General features: G+C 38.6%; 1 protein-coding gene across 1 annotated transcript in view; it reads left to right on the forward strand.

Moving 5' to 3' along the window:
• The window catches only part of HEPACAM2 (HEPACAM family member 2), a 59,279-nt gene extending 42,029 nt beyond the window's left edge, over window positions 1-17,250 (forward strand). Inside the window, exons 6-11 of the mRNA XM_004602181.2 lie at window positions 8,416-8,541; window positions 8,627-8,651; window positions 8,739-8,776; window positions 10,440-10,513; window positions 13,127-13,236; window positions 16,533-17,250. Of these exons, the coding sequence (XP_004602238.2) occupies window positions 8,416-8,541; window positions 8,627-8,651; window positions 8,739-8,776; window positions 10,440-10,513; window positions 13,127-13,236; window positions 16,533-16,536 (377 nt within the window). The 3' untranslated portion in view covers window positions 16,537-17,250. The remainder of the gene's footprint in view (window positions 1-8,415; window positions 8,542-8,626; window positions 8,652-8,738; window positions 8,777-10,439; window positions 10,514-13,126; window positions 13,237-16,532) is intronic.
• Window positions 17,251-17,517: the final 267 nt, after the last annotated feature.

Raw genomic sequence — 17,517 nt, forward strand, 5'->3', positions numbered from 1 at the left:
AGTAGATAATAATTATAGATGGAAATGATGGGGGTTTTTTTTTGAGGGGGGTCTCTCTTGGCTCTGCTAAGGGCTTGCTGCTGGCTCTTAACTCAGGGTTCACTCCTGGCAGGCTCAGGAGACTATTTGGAATGCTGGATATCGAACCTGGGTCAGCCTTGTGCAAGGCAAGTGCCCTACCTGATACACTATTACTCCGGTTCACGAAAATGATGAAATATTTTGAACTTAATGAAAACATTGCTTTAAAATTAGGTTATGTACATTTTAAAATGACAGAAAGTTGTTAGTTGTCTGTACTTAACACAGTAGTGAAGGTGCCAGAGAGATAGTACAAAGGTTAAGGTACACACTTTACCCCCAGGATCCCTGAGTACCACTTAGCAGGCCAAGAAAGAAAGAAAGAAGGAAAGAAAGAAAGAAGGAAAGAAAGAAAGAAAGAAAGAAAGAAAGAAAGAAAGAAAGAAAGAAAGAAAGAAAGAAAGAAAGAAAGAAAGAAAGAAAGAAAGAAAGAAAGAAAGAAAGAAAGAAAGAAAGAAAGAGGGAGGGAGGGAGGGAGGGAGGGAGGGAGGGAGGAAGGAAGGAAGGAAGGAAGGAAGGAAGGAAGGAAGGAAGGAAGGAAGGAAGGAAGGAAGGAAGGAAGGAAGAGAGAAAGAGAGAGAGAAAGAGAGAAAGAAAGAGAAATGAATAAAATGATACAGATTAGATTTTAAAGTGTATTGTCTCTCTAGTTATTATGTAATGTTTGGTAACCAAAGTATGAGGAAGTAATCTTGCAGAAAAATGAAGAAATTCTCTTCCAGTACTCAAAAGTTATTTCCCATTTCAGCAAAAATGTCATTTGTGTCAGAGCCAGAGAGATTGCTTAAAGAGCTGGAGTGCGTGTCTTCTGTGCAACGCCCTGTGGCGCCCAAACAACAGCCCTGGAGCACTAATGGGTGTTGCCCATATCCCTTCTAGCAGGACCCAAGCAGCATTGCATCACCATCCATCTTTCTGGTTGCTGGGTATCACTGTGCGCTGGAAGGCCCTTTCTCCAAAAAAAAAAAAAATCATGTCCTTGATGAATTGATGAAATGCCAATGCATATCATTGCTGTTTAAATTCTATCTTATTAAATGTCAGTCAGATTTTATGTTAAAACAACATGTTGTTAATCGCTGCTGTAATCTATTTCCTTGCTGCTATCAAATGTTTATTTTTAAACACAAATTACAATTTTGTCAGAGCAGTTGAATTTTATCCATAGGTTAACTTCAAATATTAATTCATCAGAAATCAACAAAAGTATTTCATAGGAATCAGTTACATGGATTTAGCAACAGAGCATTACATGTTTTGTTATTATTTCTAAGTGTGTGATATGCATCCTTTATATTATAAAATGTGTAATTTTCGTATACATATACATTTTAAAATTCTAAAATAACATTAGATATAGTGTTTATGTACATAATAAATTTTATTTTAATTACCTTAGTTGCCACAAATTAAAAGCCAACTATTCTAATATTCCCTTTGTGGGATAAGAAGAGGGTTTTGGGGCCAAACCCAGTGGTGCTGAGGGGATACTTTTAACTCTGTCAGGGGTCACTGTCAGGGGTCACTGTCACTCATGCTTAAAGGGACTGTATAGTATTGGGGATCCAGCCAGGATCTAGTACATACAACTCAAAATCAAAGTCAAGTGTCTCTCCCAAAGTTACCACTTCTTTAGAAATAACAAGTCGGTGAAACAGAAGTGCAATGTTTGAAAAAAGTCTGTGTCTCACAAAGTGATGACCTAAGAGCTGAGGTAGTTCCAAAATAAGCAGCTAGCTTTCTCACAGTGGGAGAACAGAAATTATCACATAACTTATCAAACAAAAGAGAAGAAAAACAATCTTTCAAATAAGTTTTCTCATGTTCTAGTTGAAGTCGAAGCCTACAAAATTCCATTAATATTCATGTTAAGTTACCTTGTATAGAGTTCTTCCTTTGAAGTTTAAAGGAACTTAATTTTAAAATATGTTCCAAACCAATAAATATCACACAGGTTTATAATCTTATTGCAGGAAATTTTTCAGAGCACAGTTCTTTGAATGTATATTAAAAATTATAATTGTTTTACCAGAAATGGTTAATAACTGATAATTAAAAACAACTATACTTGACTCTTAAGGACTTAAAGGAGGAAATGTTAACACTGTATCACTGTCATCCTGTTGCTCATCATTGTGCTCATCATTGCTCGAGCAAGCGCCAGTAACATTTCCATTTGTCCCTGTCGCATGCTAATGTAGCCCAATGGCATCTGCTTGCTCCAGGAACATGAAGAGCATGTTGTTGTTACTGTTATTGGCATATTGAATATGTCACAGGTAGCTTGCCAGGCTCTGCTGTAAGGGCGGGATATCCTCGGTAGTTTGCCAGGCTCTCCAAGAGGGGCGGAGGCTTTGAGCTTATATAGCTGAGCCAAAGGTGGTTTGCGGGTATGTCTCCCACATACCTAACTTTTGGCCAGTTAATTTCTTGGTAAACTTGGCCCCAAGTTGTTGGGGTCTGGCCAAAGGCACAGCAGCAATTTTGGGGTATCTGGAAGTCTGAAGGCACTATTAGGCTGCTGATGCACTCACCCCGAAGGTACAGGTTGACTTTTTGGTGGCACCATACCCCCAATAATAGAACATTAGAAGAGATAACATGATTTCCATGAGTGTTTAATTCCAGTTTGGTATACATAAGCCACATTACATTATGTGGTAGAAACATTCTAGGTAGAAAATCTGTGAGAGTATTATGATTTACAATGGAAATAAGGAAATAATAAGATTTATTTCTTATTTCAGCAATTGAAAATCTCAGCAGAGGCTTTATGATGGACAGTGACAGGGTAGCACTGCACTGTAGCACTGTCGTCCCATTGTTCATCGATTCGCTCGAGCGGGCACCAGTAACGTCTCCATTGTGAGACTTGTTCTGTTTTTGGCATATCAAATATGCCAGGGGGAGCTTGCCAGGCTCTGCCATGCAGGCAGGATACTCACGGTAGCTTGCCGGGCTCTCCAAGAGGGACAGAGTGGGTAGGCCGCATGCAAGGCAAACACTCGACATGCTGTGCTATTGCTTATTGCAGAAGTGATAGGCCTCCATGTTCCTCACCTTGCCAAAAATCTTTGGGCTGCTTTCCATGGCTGAAGAAATGATGTCCCATGTCTTTCACTCCCACATTAAACTAGACAGAGATGGATAACTACCAGATTCATTTTTTTAAGGGAGAAGGTTGAGCCACACCCAGTGGTGTTCAGGGCTTACTCCTGGCTCTAGTTCAGGAATCAGTCCTGGTAGGGATTGGGCAACCGTATGTGGTAGCAGGGATCAAGCTCTGGTTGGTTGCATGCGAGGCAAGCATCTTACACACTGACTGTCTCTCTCTCTAGCCTCCAAATTCATTTTCAATGCCCGATTCACATGATAATATGAAAAATATATTATTTGCATTTCTTGGAGGAACTTCCTACCTGTTTCTAAATATATGGAACTGGTACTAACATTTCATCTTAAAATGTATTTTATTTATAAGAAAAATTGCTTTTTTTATTTTCGTTGTGCTTGGGCCACACTCAGTGATTCTCAGGGGTTACTCCTGGCAGTAAACCATATGGGGTATGGAATATCCAACCTGGGTTGGCTGTGTTGGCAAACACCCTTCCGATGTAACTCTCTCTCCTAATTTTGGTTTCTGTTTCATTTGTCTGTGCTCTGACTTTTGGGTTTAGTTTTGGTTCCTCTCCCAATTTTTATTTTGTTAAATCTGTGATGTTAAATTGTTCATTTGTGATCTTACTCTTGTTTCTCTATGCAAGCCTGTAGAACTTTTAGTACTGCATTTGCTGTATCCTGTAGTTTGTGATCATGTATTTACATTTTTGTTGCTATGTTTTCTTTAATCCCTTTGGTTCCTTCTTGACCTGGAGCAATAGCACAGTGGGTAGGGCATTTGCCTTGCACACAGCCGACCAGGGTTCGATTCCTCTGGCCCTCTCGGAGAGCCTGGCAAGCTACTGAGAGTATCCTGCCTGCACAGCAGAGCCTGACAAGATACCCGTGACGTATTTGATATGCCAAAAACAGTAACAACAAGTCTCACGATGAAGATATTACTGGTGCCCACTAGAGCAATTTGATGAACAATGGGACAACAGTGCTACAGTGCTACTAACATTTCTATGGTTACTAAGTTGTGTTGAAATAGAATCAGAAGGGAAGTCATGTAGTTTCAAGATCCTGGCACTTCTCTTATTACCTGAATAATCTGGGCAAACCTCAGATCCCTCATCTATAATAGGGGATTACAAATGATCCCATATTAAAATTTTCATGATCTTCTGAGTGAAAATTAGTCAGAAAGAGAAAGACAGACATGGAATGACAGCACTTATTTGTGGAATAGAAAATAACATAGTATGGGCCGGAGCGATAGCACAGCGGGTAGGGCGTTTGCCTTGCAAGCAGGCGACCCGGGTTCGATCCCCGGCATCCCATATGGTCCCCCAAGCACTGCCAGGAGTAATTTCTGAGTGCAAAGCCAGGAGTAACCCCTGAGCATTGCTGGGTGTGACCCAAAAAGCAAAAAAAAAAAAAAAAAAGAAAATAACATAGTATAAGACTAACACCCAAGGACAGCAGAGACAGGGGCCAGGAGGATCGCTCCACAGTTTGGAAGCCGCCTCAAGTGCTGGGGGAGAAGGCATTTGGGAAAGAGAAGGGACCACTAAGTCAATGATGGTTGGAGAGATCGCTCGGGAGGGAGATGTGTGCTTAAAGTAGACAAAGGACCAAACATGATGGCCTCTCAGTATCTTATTGCAAACCATGATGCCAAAAAATAGAGTGAAAACAAAAATGCCTCCTATAGAGGCAGAGGGTAGAGTAGGGTGAAGGTGGCAAGACAGATACTGGGGACATAGGTGGTGGAAATTTACACTGGTGAAGAGATGAGTGTTTGATCATTGTATGACTGAAACTCAATCATGAAAACTTTGTTACTATCTCATGTTGATTCAATTAAACATATACATATATTAATTTTTAAAATAAAAAATATTTTCATGGATCATGCAGTAGGTTGGGCTGGAGCGATAGTGCAGTGGGTAGGGTGTTCGCCTTGCACACGTCCAACCTGGGTTGACTCCTCCATCCCTCTCAAAGAGCCTGGCAAGTTACCCATGGCATATTCGATATGCCAAAAACAGTAACAATAAGTCTCACAATGGAGACATTAGTGGTGCCCACTCAAGCAAATCAATGAGCAATGGGATGACAGTGATGCAGTAGGTTATTGAATGTCGAATACGCCATGGGTAGCTCTGCTGTGTGGTACTTTCTTAATTAGCAAAAAAAAAAAAAGACAGAACATCTCCTTTTATAGATATGTTATGAGAATTAATTGGGCTAATATAAGAAAGCTTCTGACACAATATCATTTCTTATTAACCAATAGCTGTTTTTGTTTTGTTTTGGTGTTGGGGGTGAGGGTGAGGGTCATACCCTGCAGAGCTGGAGGTAAAGGTGGGAAGTCTACTTTGGGCTTGGTATCCTGCAGTGCTGGAAACAGACCTAGTGTCCTTGAATGTAAGGAAGGGCTCCTATTTGTTGAGCTAAGTCCCCACCCCCAGTAATCCCTTCTTATTAGTAATATCTAGAATGATTTAGTTTTCTGAGAAATTTCTTTTTCCATCTATCCAAGTATCATGAAGAATAGATGTATAATAGTTAGACTCTGAAATAGATGTATCCAGATCAGCTTTACATGTACACTGTTAATAGATCTTAGTTTTCAGAGCATTTTTAGATTTGTGGCAAAACTAAGCCAAAAAGTACTGACTTACCATCTACCTATTTCCCTGTGTGGACAGCCTCCTGCAACAATCAACATCCCACAACGCTGGTACATGTGTTCCAATCAATTATTCTACAGATCACATCAATATCACCCAAAGGCCAGGGTCCACATTAGGGTTCAATCTTGATGGTTTACATCAGAGGGCTCTTAACGGCTTATGGGCTGTGGCAGACAGCTATCAATATAATATCATACAGGATACTTTCACTGCCCTACACTCAAAATCTGGTGTTCCTCCTCTTCACCCTCTCTGCTAACCCCAGGAGACCTTTCATGTCCCCATAGCCTTTCCCTTTCCATCGTTCTCTTTGTGTCACTGTGTGTCATGTGGGTTCTCTCCTCTGCGTGCATTCGATATGCCAAAAACAGTAACAATAAGTCTCACAATGGAGATGTTACTGGAGCCTGTTCGAGCAAAATCGATGAACAACGGGATGACAGTGACAGTGCAACAGATGCAGTAGATTATTGTGAATCGTGAACTCTTAGAGAAAAGCTCTGGAAAGGGAAGAAATTAAAGTGAATTTTAGTTACAAGGAGGGAATCTAATTATTTCACTAAAGATAATGCATATATTCTGTTTTAGGACTTAAATTGACTTCAAGGGTCAAAAATTAGTAAAGTGTAATTGAAATAAAAAACCTCCCGGGTCACACTGTTAATCATCTACTATCTCCCTAGGAAACTAATTTGCATCCTTAAATCAGGCTAAAAAAGAGAATTGGAGAAAAGGAGAAAGAGAGCAACCTTACACCTGGGAATATTTTATGCAGTTGAATCTAATCTCTAAGTTCAGTGGTGATGAACAGTTAAAGTCTGATGTGCTATTTACTACACCTAATAAAGCATACTATCACCCTCCATAACTTATCATATTCCCAATCACAACTATCCTTAGAGAATTTAACATATGTTATGAAATAAATGCATTTCTTCCAATTGGTCTTGTAGGCACAGACAAAAATGTTCCTCCATCCCTTTATATTTTTCTTGTGCTAGTAAAACAATCAAATTAACATTGGCCTGACTAGTAGGAAAAAAGAACAAGTTTGATTCCATTTGTCTGGTGAATCAAGATGAACTAAGATTCTAATAGGTTAAATAAGCTCCTCCCTCTCTCTCCATATATACATATGTGTGTGTGTGTATGTATGTATGTATGCAGGTTGACTTTAGATTGACCTTGCGACCACTCACTCTCACGCAGAGAGTCTCTTGCCCACACGCCTGGCTGTCTTCCCCGGGACCCCTCAGAGGGGATGGGCTCCAGCTTCCCTCCCCACCCCGAAAAGAGCTCCCGGCAGCTGAACACTGGAACCTAGCTATAGCCATGCTCAAGGCCCCTTTCCACACGTTCGGACAGGCCTCACGCATGAAGGTACCGGCAGAGGAACCCAGGTGTGTGTAATCCCATCAACGGCCAACATCAAGAGACTTAAAAGCAAGCTCCCAGAAGGGCGCGGCCACTTTGTGGCCTTGCGATATCTTGTAGCCTGCTTCTCCCTCTGGGAAAAATTGGCAAGCTTCTGAGAGTTTCCTGCCCACATGGGACAGCCTTGCCAGCTTCCCATGGTGTATTCATATGCTAAATCCAGTAGCAAGCTGGATCTCATTCCTCTGACCCTGAAAGAGCCCCCAGTGCAACATCCTTGGGAAGGCCAAGTCGAGAGAGACTTCTAAGATCTCAGGGAAAGGACGAATTGAGAGGTTACTGAGCCTGCTCAAGAAATTGACGATTAACGGGATTTTGTGATTTCGTGATATGTGTGTATACATATATATACATACACAAATATATGTATAAACATATGGAACTGGTATTAATCTTTCCATGGTTATTAGTTTGTGTTGAAATAGAATCAAAAGGGAAGTAACACAAATTATATATACATATATATACACTTACACATGTATATGCATATATGCACATATATAAATATTTATATATGTATATACATATATAGATATAGATATAGATATAGATATCCTGGCATAGGAATGTCACAGGGTTGGGGCTTCCAAGAAAGAGTGGAACTCACATGACAAGGAGAGGCTGACTCATATGATGAAGATGAATGAGGTATGTGCCTTGCCATAGAGATAGATTTGTCTGGTTATTTTTTATAAAAATAGTAAACTGTGGATAAATCTTCTAAATTTCATTCTTTGAGGTAAAGGAGGAGTAAAGTGTTTTGTGAGCCACAGATTCTCAATTTTGCTAATCTGAAATAAGAAATAATCCACATGCCAAAGTGATATACCTTGGAAATACCTGCTCAGAAAAAAATAGGTAGACTTTCTGAATGTCTTAGGGAGATGTCTCCTTCACCTAGCCCTCTTTACATAATATACACATACATAAATACATATATGTACATATATATCGATAGATAGATACACAGACTTCTTCAAATGCACATATTTACAGTGGTCTCTCATTTATTGTAGTGCATAAGAAGGTAAAACTGTATACTAATTTACTGATCTTTACTCAAAACACTAAAAACACATTTTATTTGTTTTTTATTTAGGACTGGAGAAGCTTGCACAGAAAGGGAAATCATTGTCACCTTTAGCAATTATAACTGGAATATCTCTGTTTTTGATTATTTCTATGTGTATTCTCTTCTTATGGAAAAAATATCAACCATATAAAGGTAGGTCAAATTTATTTTTAATTGTTATGGCTTCCTATATGTACCAAAAGTTATCTTACCCTGTCTTTTTTTTTCTTGATTTTAGTTATAAAGCAGAAGCTAACCAGCAGGTAATGCTATATTTATGAAAATAACTTTGCCTTGAATGCTTATCCTCAGTTGTTATCACTGATAAGAATGTATATTTGTCTTTTCAGACCAGAAACAGAATACAGGAAAGCACAAACATTTTCAGGTAATGGCCAAATTGAGCAGGGTATAATAAAAAGTGATGTATATTAATTAATATATCTTATGTTCATTTCTATGATGTACTACTGATACAATAGGCATCTCATGCTAATACTAGTTGGGGGGCTTTGGATGTGGGTGTTTGCGTATGTGCTGTAGAAGGGATCCAGATATGTGTTTGTTTGGGGGGCCCCATGTAGGGTTCTCAAGGACAATGCAGAGCCAAAGAATGAACGAATCCAGCTCCCACAGGCCAATTGTGTGCTCCACCCATAATCTAACATTGATATGCTACTAATTACGCCTTTCCTGTGAATAATATTTTTATTTTATGTGTTATCCCTCGTATTGGTTTTATGTAAATCCACAAGTTCTGCAAATTGAAACCCCTGAGAGATCCTTTTAACTCCTACTTCTTAGGAAGAAAACTGAAGCTCATTAGTGTTTTTTTTTTTTTAATCTAGACTCATTACAGAGTTCTGCTAGATCAGAATTCATTGATTCTTTGAAGTACACAGTATTCACTTACCTTATTAACCTTTACTATACAAGATGCTAAGTGCTCATTCCCAGGGAGAAGAGGAAAGGGAAGTCTGACGGTACTCCCTCAGCACTATCACTAATAACTCCCTACTGAGTTATTGTAAGTTAACAGTGGGGCATTTGTGTAGATCTTGGGTCAAACGGAACTGGTCTTTGGTCCTACATATACCACTTCCCCCATGTCACATTGGGAGAATTTACTATAATTTCTGACCTGAATTTCCTCACCAGTGTATTTAAAGATAATTACTCCCCTTCCCCACTCCACCATTGCTCATATGATTCAATTCAATTAATTGCAGTTAAGCACAATGTATGTAGAATTCCTAATATGATGCCTGGGTGCTTGGTAAATGTGGATCTTCTTATCTAGTCTTTCACAAAAGACAGAATGTCAAAGCTGGAAAGAGCCCAAGAGAATATCTTGTTCCTACAGCTGCCCTGACACTGCATTTTTCTGATGATAGTTTAGGTGACTTCAATTTTGTGTATTTTGTATCTATAAGCTGCAATAGTTATTCATTTGTTCTTATTTTTCCTGGTGGGATTGGAGCAATAGCACAGTGGGTAGGGTGTTTGCCTGGCACACAGCCGACCCGGGTTCGATTCCTCTGTCCCTCTTGGAGAGCCCAGCAAGCTACCAAGAGTATCCCGCCCGCACAACAGAGCCTGGCAAGCTACCCATGGCATAGTCTATATGCCAAAAACAGTAACAAGTCTCACAAAGGAGACATTACTGGTGCCGAGCAAATAGATGAACAATGGATTGGTGCTACAGTGCTGTTATTCCTGGTGGTCTCAAAGCTGTCAGGTGCAGTGGTTAAGAACTCCTTGGTCTTCCTTTATTCCTCTTTCCCCACTGAAACCTGGTGAGTTCTAGTAAGGAGGGTATACAAGAGCAAACATAAACATGTGCTTGTTTGAATGTATAACACGCTGTTTCTATACCAGTTTTTAAGAATTGTTGTCCCAGTACAGTTTCAATTCTCAGTTTCAAAAGAAGTGGTTTCCCATGCTGCTAATGGCAACATAACGATGAAATTAGGAAATGTTAAATTACTTTAAAAAAAATCAATAGCAATTGAAGGCATTTGGTTTGAAGTAGTATTTGATTTCTATTTCAGGCCATGAAGATGCTCTGGAGGACTTCGGGATATATGAATTTGTTGCTTTTCCAGATGCATCTGGTGTTCCCAGGGTTGGTTTTCCTAATGGCTGATTGCTGTGAAGTAGAGTTCTGCTTCACTGTGAGGTGTAAGCAGCGTTCATTTAAGCACATGGAGAGCGTGGTCAAATGACTGCATTCCCTTCAGCCATGTGCACATGCCCTGTACGGAATCACTTTGTGGGACCTGGAGAGCTATAGCATCTTCCTTAGCCTTTATCAATCAGGCTATTAGGAAGTTATGCTAATTATAAACATCTCCTACCTGCTAAGTTCAATGAGAGAACTAGGTTGAATATCAAGAGGACTAAATTAATAGGGACCTTATTTAAATAATTCTGCATCAATTTGATGACGAGCAGTCTGTCACTTTACTAAACTCTCTCCATTCCTCAGTTTCTCCTTTGTTTCCTCCTCATATCATTCATGGGCGTTGCAAAGATAATTGATTATACCCTTGAAGGTGCCTTATGCTGTTCAGAAGAAAGTTGTCATATAAACCCAAAGTATGCAGTTAAACATTTTATTATTTTTCTGAAGGTACATGATATTGTTCTGTGCAGTGGGAGTGGGTGCTTTATACAGCTGAAACTCTATTTTAGTCTGCAAAGATATGGCCTTATTTTTGAATGTATGGTACCAGTGACCAAGCCCAGAGTCTCACACAAGTTAGGCTCTGTAGCCAGAGACCACTTCTGGCAGGCTTGGGAGACCATATAGGGTTCCAGGGATTGAACCAAGGCAAGCACCCTACCCACTGTACTATAGCTCCAGCCCAATAGTCTTCTAAAACAATCATTTTTTTTTAACAAACATACAGAATGCTTCTCTGTGCTTATCTGCTTGTTAACATTTCTTATAGATTTGCATAAGACCATTTTCCCTCTGTTTCCTTATTCTGCTTTGAATAGTCAGCTTGAGGATGGAGGTGTAAATAATTACTTTCTTCCAAGAATTTTCATATTCTCTTTTATTGTTCAAAAAAATGAAACTCTGCTATTAGGGATTGGTTACTCACTTATTCAGAAATTCAGAGCAGTCAGTCAATGTGTCAGTTCCATCAATTAAATTTCCTGGCCACAGATTTTATTTTCATGAATACCGTGTGAGTAATGGAGGGATATTGGCTGGATTTCATCCTCTCAAGGGCAAGTGAGTGGCACCCATGCCCACATCACTGCAAATAAAGAGCAGAACTGCACCACGAAACTTTTGTAATGATCTATTTAGTCCCAGACAAATTGGCTCAGCTTCATTCACAACAAAAAGACAAAAATAAATATTTGTGGGATCATTGATTTCAAACAACTTTTCATGGTGACAGCACTCCTATACCCCCCACAGGTGTGACTAAGAGAAAAGCAGAAAACTGAAAAGCTTTAAAAAAAAAGACATTGAAGTGAATTTTTAAAGTCAAGTGTTTCTTCCTTTCTTTCTTCTTCATGTGAAGCTAGTGATCAGACTCAGGACCTGACACACACAGGGCAAATCCTTTACCACTGAGCCTCATCCCCAGCCCTAAAAGTGTCTCTTTCTTTCTTATTTTTTTCATAATTCTTAGCAAATTATTGGATCTTACATAGAATAAGAACAAGATCTATGGCATAATTGTCAAGGTCAGCCCTGTAAAGTAAATCAACTGAGTAAATCAATACTCAGTTTTAAGGGTTTTGTTTTTTTTTCTTTTTTTAAAAGGACCTTCCTTTTCTCCAAATGCTATAATCCTTAAGAACTCAAGGCAGAGAAATGAGTGTCTTGATCACTTACCAGTTGTTCTGCTTATTTATGGAGTAAGCAGAAGAGCTGATGGGAATTATGACCATTTTAACCCTGAAAAGTCCCAAGGAAGCAACTGAAGTTATTCATTGGCTTTGCCACAAGTGCTTTGCTACAGTCAACAGCTACATGGCAGGAGAATTGGGAGGAGGAGAACCAGGGCTCTGTGGAAGGATCTGTAGAGGAATAAGCCTGAGGGGCAGTTGTAGGAGTAGGTTAGTGGCAAGCCAAAAGCAGAAAAGGGTGAAACCAAGATTTCAAATTGAAGGTGAAAGAAAATTCATTGGGCCTGTTTGAGTTTTCACAAATCAGAATGATCTCTTAGCTTGTTGGGCTACAGGAACAGAGGGAATACTCCTCCTCCGTGTGCTTGTACATTTCATGTCCATTTAGCATCTCTTCTAGGAGCAGGACAGAAAAAGCAATGACAGGCAATTATTCTCCTACATGTAATTGGCAATTAGATTCTAGAAAGGTTCATATGTAACATACAAGATAATTATATATGCTCTCTGATTCTAAGCTGTCCTGATATCTCCTATTTTGCTCTGTGTGTGTGAGTGTGAGTGTGTGTGTGTGTGTGTTTTCTTTCTGTTATATTTTTCATCACAGTACTGCCAACTTTCTTCTTAGGTGGAGAAAGAAAGTTTTAGCTTTGTCAAGCTATTCTCTTCTGATCTCGTAGCTATGCTGCTGTATAAACTACCATAAGTGCAGGGAACTGTAGTAAGGAAGAAATGTACACTGTAGGAAAAAGACCTAACTAATTCTCTAATCATCAGTATTTTCAGTTGTTTTCAGCTATACAACATGGGGGACATACTGTTGACTAATTTTCTGCTACAATTTTTAATGTGCCACATTTCCTAGATGTCAAGTAGGTCTTCTCCAGTCTCTGACGGTGTATCGGGGCAAGACTTGCACGGCACAATCTATGAAGTTATTCAGCACATCCCTGCCCAAGGGCAGGACTATCCAGAGTAAGTATGAGTTTGCATTTTGCTGATGCCACTTTGTAGGAACTCAGCACTCAGCCCCTGCTTACCCAGAAAATCATAGAAGGGCTTAGAAAAAAATTTGAAACAAAAATAAATTATAACACTTTAGGAGTTGATCACACTTTTCCACTTGAAAATAACTTAGGAAATTAAGCATCCACAAGTATCTTTTGGGACATGCATATATGAAACAGTGAAGAGGTAGGAATCTAGCATCCAGCTTTTTCCACAAGAACAAATAAAAAATACCTAGGAACAAATAAAGGTCTTGAGGTTAGTTTTTACAATTGTGTTGTTTATTTTTCCAGTGACTGTGGTGGATTTAGAGACAGAATGATCCACCACTACAAATAGACCAGGTAGCAGTGGGTGGTGGAAGAAAAGGGAAGTTTCCTATAACAGGGCTTCTCAAACTTCTACCCCTGACTCCAGAAATGAAGCAGAGGTGATGATTGCCAGAAACTCAATGGATTACCCCCATGGAGCCTCAACTACAATTTAGAAGCTAGTCCTTATAGTGTGCAGCAGTCAGCATCAAGGGCCTTAACTCTTAGAAATTTCAAACAGTCTGCTCCCAAATGAGTAGCACCCTGATGAGGCTTGGGGGCTGGCCTCAGACCCACAGGGGTGAAACCAGAGCTGAGACCAACTTAAGGAAAACACTTACCTGCTAATCTTGGGCTCCCACCATGATTGCTCCTTCTCTTCCCTACCTTCCCAGCCCTTGAGAAACAAAGCCAGCACCCTTCTGAAATCATTAAATGAACTTCCCCCTTCCGGTGACTGCAGCTGCCTGCAGGCAAAACTGCCACAAATCATCTCCCATCATTTCTTTATTTGTCATTTATTGACTTTGAAAAGAACATCAATGACTGCACACAGGAACTAACCCCTCTGGCAAAAGAAAATAGTTCCAGCAAAGTAATTCATGCAACCCCTAGGCAAATACCAGAAATAACAGCTAGAAGTAAATGAATCCTTGAGAAATTGTCTTAGGAGCAGGAGACCCAGTCCTGGAGGGGAGGTATGTAGTCATTTAACGGCCAAATTAGTAGCAAGAGAACTTCCGGAGACCCCATCATGATATTCCTTGATCCCAAGAGAAAAGGGACACTGATAAATTAGGGACATATTCTGATAGAACTATAAGCTCTTCTTATAGATTTTGAAAAATACTAATAAATTATTTTGTTTGGGATTGGGTTACACCCATGCTCAGAGCTTACTCCTGACTCTGAAGTCAGGGACCACTCTTGGCAGAGCCCAGGAAACACTGGTACTGCATTGAGGTAGGGTTAACTGCATGCAAGGCATGCAAGGCAAATGCCTTAACCCCTTGTACTAACTCTCTGGTCTGCAGAAAACCAGGGGTAAATGCTGAACACAACCAGGTGAGGCCCAAAAAACAAAAAAAGAAAACAAATTTTAAGTAATTTATTATTAACTAAACAGAACACAAGAGTGGGTTATTATTCCTTGCATTTAGGAAGAAAAAGAACTTTGAAATAATTTCTAACCATGTTTATTTTTCAGATAGAACATTAAGAGTGTTTTGTTATTGTTGTTAAATATGAAGAGTAGAAAGAAATTTGAGAATATGTGCACTTCCTAGATCTACTATTATATCCAATTAAACCATTTTTGTGATTGTTCATTTGGTTTTCTAGTCTCCTTATTTCTGAATATGTTTTCCCGAAAGAAAGCAAACAAACCAAATAAAATCTTATAGTTTATCTTTTAAATTTCCCAGTAATGAGACATATGCTGGTTTTATAGTCTGTGGAACATGGCAGCTACAATTTCAGAACATAAAATAAAGTGACTAGATTCTTCTGCTGATTAAAAACAAAAATCCCTTAGTTAAAAAAAAAAAAAAACAGTTACCCTCGGCAACTACACTGCTTTACACATGGGCGGTATCTTTAGAACTTCTCTGTGATATAAAACTTTATAAAGTTTTAAGGTTGGAAATAAAGCAGAAATTATCAAGAACACAAAGGACTATTCAGAACTGCTGTTGAGGATGTGCCCCCTAGAAGGGCACTCAACCCAAGGACACAGACTCACACTTCCAAGGACAGTGATCTCTGTCTCTGTCACCTCCCTCTTAGCCTTCTTTCTCTTTGTGTCTCCAATGACTATCTCTCCTTTAACTCCATCCTTTGATGCCTTCCTTTTATGAATCTGTTCTTTTCTTTTCTTTTTTTCAACAACAAAAAAATAGACTGTCTCTTTTCTACTAACTTTTTAAAATTTGTCTTTTAACTCATCCTGGGGCCGGGGACCAGGGGAAAATATGTTTAATTGGCCCTTTCCTAGTCTCTATTTTAAAAACAAAGTAACATGTTTTCTTTTGTTTCATCAGAAACTGTTTTGCATTTGTTATTTACAATCCATTCCCAAACATTTCCAGGACATTAACCATGTGCTAGGGATAGAGATTAAATAAGACTTAGTTTTTTAAGGATTTCATAGCTTAGTGGGTTCCTGTTTGCTTATTTTAACGAAAGACTAGTGGTCCTTAGTAGAATAAATATGCCCCAGCAGAGTAAATATTGCCTACACACGCAGAGATCATTTTTCTCTCCTGATTGCCTATGGTTTTATTCTCTGTGTCCAATTAAATTCAAAGATCAATTTCATGAATAATGCAGTGTTACAGGTGGTTAGTGAATCCCTCCCATGCTTATTCCCAAAGTGAATGTGTCAAAGCTGGCTAAAGAATAGTAACGAAACTGCTTCCTTTTACTTGTTTCACAGTTGCTTTTGCCATACAAAGGACATCTAAAACATTTCTTTGGCTCTTAGATGATTGTAGTACTGATTTATTTGTTAGTTCAAATATTTGTTACCTAATGGAGCTGGTGTTGAGCAAATTGGTAAATTGACCTCTGTCCATATTCTAGTATTCGGTCCAGTAATTTGTTGATTAAACTTATAGCTATAGATATATGTATATTTAAATACTTGTTTGTTGGTTTTATTAAAATTTCTTCAGTCAGCTTGTTATGAGCTCAACACCATTAGTAGCCTCAAGGACAGGACATGCAAGTTAAGAAATGTTTCAATGGTTTAACAGGAAATTATCCTATAGAATTTAGAATTTAGTAGCTGCTTACTTTCCATACTTCCTGGCTTATTCATGCAGTTTTCTTGTACTAGCTCAAAAAAACACTCAAATTATTTGCAGCTACAAAAAGAAACTAAATTATTTCTTTTAACTGCAGAACTAGAGGTCTGTAAAACAATTTGTGTATCTTATAACCTCTCTTTGCCAGGTGACCATTTGTGGGCAAGGCAGTGCAGTAGAGTAAATAATGAAGAATACTCTGAGAAGAGAAAGGTGGAAATGTGTATTCATCTGGAGTCAGTGAAGAAATTCAGCCTCATACCTCTTATTGCTTCTTTAACGTGCAGAATAGTGTGTCTTTTCAAAGATCAGAGCTGAAGTTTTGCAACATACACACAATCTACCATGCTACTGAGTTGTGTGGTGGAACAATATTCCAAAGTGGACAGTCTCAATCACAGTGACTGGGAGAAAGAACACAGGACCTTCCAGTCACTCTTTTTGTATCAAGTTTGTCTAAAAAGGGACAATTTCTTTTAATCTATATTTTCTATTTCATCAACATTGATCTGCTATCTAAGCGGCAAATGTGGAAACTTAAGGTTCGTAAAATTTTCAGCAAGCTGTTTTATATAATGCTCGTTACCGTTAAGATAGAATTAGACGTATATTTTTTTAATTCCCAAATTTCTTGCTTACTGTTTGTTTGATAGATTAATTAGGATGGATGTCACCAAAACAACTCTGTGCCTTCTCTGTGGTTTTCAAGCACTAATTATGATTTTCTTAAAAATTTGTGAAGTGCTGAGGGAGATGACTTATTAAAGTCTTACTTTTATTTTGTAAGGGAAGTTGGAGTCAAATAAATTGTTCTTGTTTTGTGTTTATATGACCTTGATTATTTGTCTTGTAGAATAAAAATTTGACATGAAGTGCAATTGAAGATTTGGATTTTTTTGCTCTTATTTCCCTTGTGCAATAAAATATGAATTATAGAGAACTATTAAAGTGAAAACCTTGCTATCTTATGACCTATTTTCTCTCAAGTTTGAAAATTTTCTCTATTAAAATATTGATTCAGGGAAAGGTATCTCTTGCTCATATATATATGTACATATATATACATATATATATATATATATAAAACAGTTACTGACCAAGTACGAATACTTAAAAAAAACCTCAAATAGAAT

Source organism: Sorex araneus, chromosome 1 (genome assembly GCF_027595985.1).
Source record: "Sorex araneus isolate mSorAra2 chromosome 1, mSorAra2.pri, whole genome shotgun sequence".
Classification (NCBI taxonomy): domain Eukaryota; kingdom Metazoa; phylum Chordata; class Mammalia; order Eulipotyphla; family Soricidae; genus Sorex; species Sorex araneus.